The following is a 6,441-nucleotide window of genomic DNA, read 5'->3' on the forward strand; positions in this document are numbered from 1 at the left end:
CTTAGCTTTAGACACAGACCAGACACCACAGGCAGGAGGCTGGTTTGGATAAGGGGGCCAGTTCAGAGATGGGAGCAAACATAGCAGAAGGCACCGTTCATCCCCAGGGCAAGCACCTGGGGTTTTTTATGGGTTTTTGAAACGGAAGTCCAAGTAGGGCGGACCCTTCCTGCAGGATGTCCGCCCTTGTCTGCTCATCCTGAGAAAGGAGGACTGGGAAGGCAGCCTCCAGGAATAGGGTCCATCTCTGCCGTGGAGATCGTCATCTCACTGCCAGGCACTTGTGAAGCGGAGGCACAGAGAACTGCCTGATTCCTGCCCTCCCACCCTGAACCCTGATCCTCAGCCATGAACCATCCCCACATTCTTCACGGGATGCTCCCGTGGAGCAGAACATACTAGTGCTGGCTTCTAATGAGGACTGGCATCTGCTGGTCCTCAGAATGCCATCCTCTAATGCACTCGGCCTGGTGCACTTGACCTCAGTGACCACATTTGCTCACCACGTGGCAGAAGGCCACATCTTCTCCTCCTGTTCCTTTGCCCACCCCAGTTACCTCTGCCTGCCTTACTTTCATGAGAGCCTAGGTGAAGGCCAGCTGGCTGGCAGCAAGTGGCCCAGCCCACACTCCTCCATAGAAACCTCTGGCCGGTATCACAAATGCGGTGTCTCCTGGTTTTCCCTGCAGATGAAAATGAATGTCTCAGTGCTCACATCTGTGGAGGAGCCTCCTGTCACAACACCCTGGGGAGCTACAAGTGCATGTGTCCTGCCGGCTTCCAGTACGAACAGTTCAGTGGTGGGTGTCAAGACATCAATGAATGCGGCTCTTCGCAGGCCCCCTGCAGTTACGGCTGCTCCAACACTGAGGGCGGCTACCTGTGCGGCTGTCCACCTGGCTACCTCCGAATAGGCCAAGGGTAAGCACTGCTGTTGGTCGTCATGGTTGGAGGCTGGCTCATTTATAACATAATTAAGTATATTTAACTCAAAATGACTTGTTCTACTAGAGGAGAACCATACCTTTTATGATCCTGGAGTTAACTCCAGTTAGCTCTGCAAAGGTTTTAGGTTATTTTATTTGAAAGGAGACGTCTAGATTTGTAGAAGTTCATAAAGTGTCAAAGAAAATGATGATACTCCATTGAAAATACCTCACTGTATGGCCTGTCTGTCTCATTCTCTTGATTGTCACATCTTGTTGGAAAGAGACTCATTTCTCAGGAAATGGAGGGACCACAGCCCATGACAGAACTGGCCCACGCTGCACATTGCTGATGCGACCTTGTCCTGGGGCAAGCAGGGTTCGGTCTTGACTTCAAGTGCCTTCTCATCTAGCTCCTGTTAGGATAAAACAAAAAGATACATTTTAAAAACTGTAAAGGACCCCGCAAAAGGTATTTTACATTTCAGACTTAAACTTACATTAAAAATCACCAAAAGATTATATATGGAATATAAAAAAACCCACAAATTCTATTTACAAACCAGAAGTAGACTCACAGACATAGAAAACAAACCATGGTTACCAAAGGAGAAAGGGGGGATATTCTAAAAGTCACCAAAAGAGCATTAAATAGAAGAGTTAAAATAATGATGGTATTTTCCGGGTAGAATACTTCACCCCATCAATAACATGTGAAAGTAGGGGCAGGGAAGATACACTTTTATTTTACTCACTGATTTAAAAGTTTAATGTTAAGTTTTCAAAGTTTAGGTCTTTTTCCCTGCTGAATTACTCTGGACTTGGTTGTCCATCTAGTTTTGGCTATCCTTTGAAGGATGTCAAATTTTAATTTTTTAATTAGGAACACACAGACATTAAATATACATACACACGTATACAGACCCCCTCCCACAGTTCCATGTTCCACAACACACACATATATATGTATATATCAAATTAATTTTGCAGTCTTTGATTTCTTGACACACAAATATCAAGTGATTCATTCTGGGGCGTGGAGAAGGTAAAAGAATGTTTCATGGGAAGCACACAGAATGCCAGCAATAGGACTCAAATTCCCAGATGTTTATGTCTGGCTCTCAGTAGACTCATTCTTTGTAGGTCTAATGCCAGAACCATTTTCCCAGCAAAAATTGTGACACTCCACACTGGCTTCTGGCCAGCAGGACTTTATAGTCACACTTCTTGTAAGTGCTGTTCCAGGGATATGAAAATACTGGAAAGGCGTTCTGAGAAAGGAACCAAAGCCTGCAGATTTGGGGTTTGCCCTCCAATAATTTAATCATTGTGTGAATGTACACACAGGATGAGCATTTATCATTTCATCCATTTTATTGTTTCTATGCATTTCATGGTGCAAGATAAGGAATGCAAAAGGAAAATGTGTTGGGCTCTGTCAGGATAACAGAAAAAAGAAGCTGCAAAATACAAAAAGTATTAGCATAATATTTTGAATTATATTTTGAATCTTAAGGGCATAAAGGAAAACGAGTTCTAAAGACTAGGTCAACATAGAAAGAGCTAAATGCTATTTAGTCTACGTTATGACCCATGGTAGAAGTCCACCCATTTATAACAGTTGGGTTCCTCTGTGAATCACTGGAGTGAACCCTACCCCAAAATAAAGATTCTTTTAGGATCATTCAGCTATTTCAACACATTTTGAAAGAGGAGCCTAGTAAATACATTCCAAGTGGCCTATGAAATAGTAAGCAGAATAACAAAACAAGGTACTTGTGAAACATGCAAAGCCTCCCTCCGAAACTTGGCTTTAAAAACTGAAAGGCAAAGAAAAACAGCTGAACTAGTTCTCTCTTGGGCATGGGTTTGTTTATCCAGCCTCACATGAGTCAGAGCCAGTGGACCTAGTGGTTTTGAATGACTTGAAACAATTTCCCACAGTTGGACAAGCTCTGATACATGTATTTTATACATTGCATATCTTCAGTTTATTTCTAAATCAACCTCGGGTATCACCTGGAACTTTTGCCAAAGTGAGGGGTCCCATAATAAGAGAGATGGCTCAGAAGCTGGAGTGATGAAGGCTGGCGATGGTGGTGGGGGTGGCAATAGTGGTTATCAATTGAGCAGGAAGAGGGCAAGGAACTGAACAGTGATGTCTCTTTCCTTTCTTTCTCCTATGGAGCCTGTTTTGCAAAAAGAAGGCATTTTGATTTACCCTCCCAAGTCATATGGTCTCCCTCATCCCCTTTTCTTATTTCCACTCCACATCTCCCTCCCAGCAATACAGCAAAACGCCTGCCACCATAGGTTTGGGAGATGAAGGGGAAAATAAATATGCAAAACAGGGCCTTGAGAGATAGCAGAAAGAATCAGTCAACTCAGGGAACTGGGAATTCCAGGCCAGACACAGATGGCTTCCGTGTGCTTCTCAGAACCAGCCGATCATCCAGTGGACAAAACCTCAAGGGCTGAATGTCACTAGGCAGGGTCCAGGCTTCACCGGAACTCTTGCACCACCCTCCTTCATCTCTCTGTTCTAATGAAAAATGTCTCTGTTCCCCTTTAACCGCAGGCACTGTGTTTCCGGGATGGGCATGGGCCGAGGAAACCCAGAGCCACCTGCCAGCAGTGAAATGGATGACAATTCACTCTCCCCAGAGGCTTGTTACGAGTGTAAGATCAACGGCTACCCCAAACGGGGCCGGAAGCGGAGAAGCACGAACGAAACAGATGCTTCCAACATCGAGGTAAATCAGAAGGGGTTTTCTCCTGATGTCTCCTATTGCAGAAGGGCCTTCCAGATTCCTGTGGTTTCCTCCGAGGATGCTCCAAAGTGTGAAAAAGCTCCCTGGGGAGAAAATCCAGACATTCCCCGAGCTCTGGGCTGCATTTTACAAGAATCTGTGGGGCTTTCTGAGTTTCTTGCTGCCTTTAGGGAGTGGCCATTCGAAGGTTTTCACATACTTGCTCATTTCCTCCGTCTCGCCAAAAAGAAAGTCAAACACCCACCCAACGTCTGCTGAAAGGACAAGGTCTGAGATCCAGGACAGCAAGTGGGCAGAACAGCAAAGTGACATAGTGCTCCCTCCACAGGGATGCCAAGTTCTGAAAGCTAGAGGCTCCTCTACTGAAGAGAGCCATGTGGAGTGTGAGGGAGCTTGGATTCTAGACAAAAACAACATGGAGCTCAAGCAGCCTGGTTTTCTCTGCCTACGGCTGCTGCAGCCTTTCAGTCAACTCAGAAATGCACAGATATTCACCCACACCTCTGGCTGCAGGCCCGGAGAATCCAGCACATGTGGTCCCAGAGAGGCAAGCAAGAAGCCAGGTGAAAAGCATTGAATATTAGCAGATCATCAGAGTCAGGAAGTAGGTTCCTAGGTGTGTCCTTCGGTGGGGATAGTTTTACGTCAGTGAACAAAATTGAAATAAACTGGTTCTTTCTTAGCATCAGTGCTGTAACCCCTCCCCTGTGGTCTGGAAAATGAGATAAGTCCTTGGAAAGAAAATAATTTATTACAATAGTGGTTCTCAAACTTGAGTGTGCATCTGAATCATCTGGAAGGATTGCTACAATAGATTTCTGGGAGACACCCTCAGGGTTTCTGATTCAGTAGGTCTCAGATGCCATCAAGAACTTGCATTTCTGACAAATTCCAAGATGATACAGATGCTGCCGGTCCCAGGACCACAGTCGGAGACCCACTGCATTAGAAAAACTCCAAATACAGGGAATTTCAACTTGACTTTCTTCTTGACAGTTTATTTTTTAATATTATAAATATGTGCCTGTTTAACACATTTGTGGTTTACATAGTATTTTATGAATGTGCATTTCAATATAGTAGATGCAGCATGAGAAGAAAGTTGTGTTGGTGGGAGATTTGAGGCACGTGCTCTTTAGTAAGTGGCATATTTACCTTTTAACATACTGCCATCTGTCTTCCCAGGATCAGCCTGAGATAGAAGCCAATGTGAGTCTTGCGAGTTGGGATGTTGAGAAGACAGCCATGTTTGCTTTCAATATTTCCCACATCAGTAACAAGGTCCGAATCCTAGAGCTCCTTCCGGCCCTTACGACTCTGACGAATCACAACAGATACTTGATTGAATCTGGAAATGAAAACGGCTTCTTTAAAATTAACCAAAAGGAAGGGATCAGCTACCTCCACTTCACAAAGAAGAAGCCAGTGGCTGGAACCTATTCATTACAAATCAGTAGTACTCCACTTTATAAAAAGAAAGAACTTAATCAGCTAGAAGATAAATATGACAAAGACTACCTCAGTGGTGAACTGGGTGACAATCTGAAGATGAAAATTCAGATTTTGCTTCATTAATTCACCATCCAGAGACCAAATAATTAAAAAACAAAGATAGATAGGTAGAACTGAATTCCCCCCACCCCAATCAGAATCTTCATATTATAGGTACAGTCTTTCACCACGTAAATTTCTATAAATAAGCACTATTCTTGTATTACAAAAGCAAGGTACAGGTGACTACCCTAGTTCAAAACAACCACTTTCTCAGGCTTCTCATGTATGTAGCTAAGCTACTTTGTCATATGTGTTGATTCTTGAAAACTGGGACGTGTATTTCCATTGGGGGTTGGCCATCCATGCTGACGTACCATCTTTCCAGCAGACGTACAGGAATGTGCTTTCAATGGATGGATTGTTCTGTTTTTTTCAAATTGTAAAACTTTGCTTCTCCAAATACAAGTATTAGGTTGGCCATTTATACTATCTATTTGGTGCTAGTAAATTCTCAAACTAGATTTATAAATGCACTGTAATATTTACACAACTTAGAAACCAAATTCCAAGTATTCAGTTCAAATACTTCATTAATTTCAATCAACCAAAGTTAGTTCAGTAGCTTATCTCAGTTATGAGTATAATACATTACATGTAAATTAAGTGTGTGTATACTGTAATCGTGCTATTTTTTATCATTGAAACATTTATAAACTAGAATAATAATGCCCTTAATGTGAGGGTTTGTAATGGTGCTTATTAAGACCAAAGACTTGTTAAATGTATACACCAAGTGGTAATGAAATTTCTGTGACTGGCCCACACGTGCATGGAGGTCTAGGAGGACCAGGAAACAGCCTGAGCAACCAGAGGATCACCAGTGCATCCTTCGTCACACCTGTGCAATATGCCAAGATTACCCTCGGTCATTCCTGTCAACAAGGGGTCCATGTCATAAATGTCACAATAAAACAGTCTCTTTTTTAGTGTACCCCTTGGCTTTGTGTTCTTGCATGGACGTGGGATTGGAGGGGCTATTCTGGAGCCCAATTAAAGTCTCCCGAAATTAAATTATCCTGGGTCTGTTAGCTACAGCTTGCCAAATGTATAACCACTAGAAGAACATTTACATATTTGAGTCAGTCCCTTGTTTTATTCATTCAAGATAGCAGAGTTATTTCTCACCAACAAGATATTTAGATTGTAGCATCATTCCTAAAACATGACCTAATCAATCCTGTGACTTTTAA

General features: G+C 43.1%; 1 protein-coding gene across 2 annotated transcripts in view; it reads left to right on the top strand.

Moving 5' to 3' along the window:
• Nucleotides 1-6,182, top strand: part of FBN1 (fibrillin 1) — a 240,430-nt gene extending 234,248 nt beyond the window's left edge. The window contains exons 64-66 of one of the 2 annotated variants that reach the window (XM_032481236.1): nucleotides 690-921; nucleotides 3,505-3,679; nucleotides 4,883-5,315. In XM_032481236.1, coding sequence (XP_032337127.1) covers nucleotides 690-921; nucleotides 3,505-3,679; nucleotides 4,883-5,272 — 797 coding nt within the window. In that variant the 3' untranslated portion in view covers nucleotides 5,273-5,315. Of the gene's footprint in view, nucleotides 1-689; nucleotides 922-3,504; nucleotides 3,680-4,882 lie in introns of both variants that reach the window. The other variant, XM_032481237.1, reaches the window with a different exon arrangement.
• Nucleotides 6,183-6,441: the final 259 nt, after the last annotated feature.

This window comes from Camelus ferus, chromosome 6, assembly GCF_009834535.1.
Source record: "Camelus ferus isolate YT-003-E chromosome 6, BCGSAC_Cfer_1.0, whole genome shotgun sequence".
In the NCBI taxonomy this organism is placed as follows: Eukaryota; Metazoa; Chordata; class Mammalia; order Artiodactyla; family Camelidae; genus Camelus; species Camelus ferus.